This window comes from Apium graveolens, chromosome 5, assembly GCF_009905375.1.
Source record: "Apium graveolens cultivar Ventura chromosome 5, ASM990537v1, whole genome shotgun sequence".
Taxonomy (NCBI): Eukaryota; Viridiplantae; Streptophyta; class Magnoliopsida; order Apiales; family Apiaceae; genus Apium; species Apium graveolens.
In genome coordinates this window covers 21,556,639-21,558,932 of record NC_133651.1, presented here as the reverse complement: position 1 = coordinate 21,558,932, position 2,294 = coordinate 21,556,639, and the positions used below count along the sequence as shown (strand labels likewise).

The 2,294-nt window shown below is 35.9% G+C and overlaps 1 protein-coding gene across 1 annotated transcript; it reads left to right on the top strand.

Annotated features, from left to right (window-relative positions):
• The first annotated feature begins 1,340 nt into the window (after positions 1 to 1,340).
• On the top strand, positions 1,341 to 1,964 carry LOC141659911 (uncharacterized). The gene has a single exon (XM_074466847.1). The coding sequence runs from the start codon at positions 1,341 to 1,343 to the stop codon at positions 1,962 to 1,964; it is 624 nt and encodes a 207-aa protein (XP_074322948.1).
• The last annotated feature ends 330 nt before the right edge of the window (positions 1,965 to 2,294 follow it).

The window sequence follows — 2,294 nt, the reverse complement described above, 5'->3', positions numbered from 1 at the left end:
AATGTTCTAATGTAGTCCCGATGGATGAACTTTATAGTCCCGACGGATGTCAACTGAACATCCATCGAAAGTATAGCTTATGTAATAATAAGTCTTGTATCACATTTCTACAAACAATAATGTATTAATAATGTTGTAGGATTCTTTAAGTCATGTTGACTACTAAATTGATATGCAGAATAGGTTGGCTAATTGTAAATATAAGATGTCTTGTAATTCTGTATAAGTGAAATAAAGTCAAGTGACAAAAAGACTCCCGACGGATGATCTACAAAGACTCCCGACAGATAATCAACAAGGCTCCCGACAGATAATCAACAAGGCTCCCGACAGATGATCAATATAGTCCCGACCGATGATGATATTCAAAATAACAGTTGACAGTGACAACACAATCACATGCGTCGGGTGTTTCCAAATTGCAGGATTTAGAGAACAAAGAAGCATTACCATTTCCATGTAATTATGAAGATATTCAAAGATGTTGGATAGAGTAATGTAGCAGCATGAAGTTAGACTAGATTTAGTTTATCTTATTGTCTTGTCTTACTATCATGTAACTTGGTAATATATAAACCAAGTGTAGCAAGTAGAACAACCTAACTGAGTAAACATAATTTTCAGAGAGATAGAAAAAGCTGTATCTGTTAAGAATATCTTTGTAATTCTGTAAGAGCAAAGCCAATGGTGTGCTAAATTTAGGTGTAGCTATTGTTATAATATAGCACCAAAAAGTACCTTTTGGTGCTAAAATAGCACAATATCTCCAATAGTTGGTTCTATATTTAACTAAGTTTGTTTTATATTTAACTAACATTTCCATGTACTCCATATTTATGTTTTAAAATTTAATTTTCATGTCTAACTTTCACCAACCTTCATTCAATTTTTTCACCTACAACTTTTAATATGATATATGATACTCACTTGTTACCACTGTCTACACATTCAACTTTTAGTCATGAGCAATTTAAAAAAAAAGAATTCAAAGAGGAGATTTTGATAATGATTCATCCGATGAAGATGAGCATATAGTACTTCAAAGGGCATTGATGAGCAGCTACCAACAACAGCAAACAAGCAATGACGAACAAAAGGGTTATGTTGGTTCCATCAGTTGTCGAGCTTTCATCCGCCGTAATAGGGTTGCTGCTAATGAAAGAATACAACGACATTATTTTTCTACAAATTTCATTATCAACGACAAAATGTTTAGGCAACGATTTCGGATGACAAAACCACTGTTTGAGAGAATTTTAATTGAACTCCAACAACATGACAATTACTTTATCCAGAAAGATGATGCTACAGGTGCCACTGGTTTATCCGGTATTTAAAAGATGACTGCAGCATTAAGGATGCTTGCATACAGGGCGCCGGATGATAGCATTGATGAGTATGTAAAGATTGGAAAAAACACTGCTATTGAATCACTTAAAAAATTTTGTAGAGGGGTTGTGAAGATTTTCAAGTTAGAGTACTTGAGAACTCCTAACGCAACTGATATTTCTAGGCTCTTGCGTGGGGCAGAGAATCATGGATTTCTCGGGATGCTAGGTAGTTTGGATTGTATGCACTGGCAGTGGGACAAATGTCCAACCGCTTATCACGGTATTTATACCGGACACGTTCAAAAACCAACCATAATACTAGAAGCAGTTGCCTCATACTATTTATGGATTTGGCATGCTTTCTTTGGGATGCCTGGTTTACACAATGATATTAATGTACTTGATCAATCCAATTCGTTTGATGAACTCCGTGCTGGTTGTGCCCCTCCTGCACACTTTATTATTAATAGAAGACAATACGATATGGGGTACTACCTTACTTATGGTATTTATCCAAAATGGGCGACTATTGTCCAAAATATAAGGGAGACGAACGATCGGAAGAAGGCTCACTTTGCAAGAATGCAAGAAGCATGTCGTAAGGATGTTGAAAGAGTGTTTGGCGTGTTATAAGCACGCTTTGCAATTGTAAAAGGGCCTGCGCATTTTTGGGATCAAGTAGATATGCATTATATCATGCAAACTTGTGTTATCTTGCATAACATGATTATCGAATATCAACGTGATCAAGAAGATGATGAAATAACTGAACTACTTCACGAGAGGCCACCTCAAATCTCACGAGAACGAACATCTTCATTCTCTGAGTTTCTTTCCCGTAATAAAAAGATAAGGTCTACCGAGACCTATCATCAGCTTCGTAATGATCTCATTGAGCATCTTTGGGTGCGTCGTGGTGAAGAAATATCAAATGAAGGTGTTGTTTAAAAATTAAAATCAATT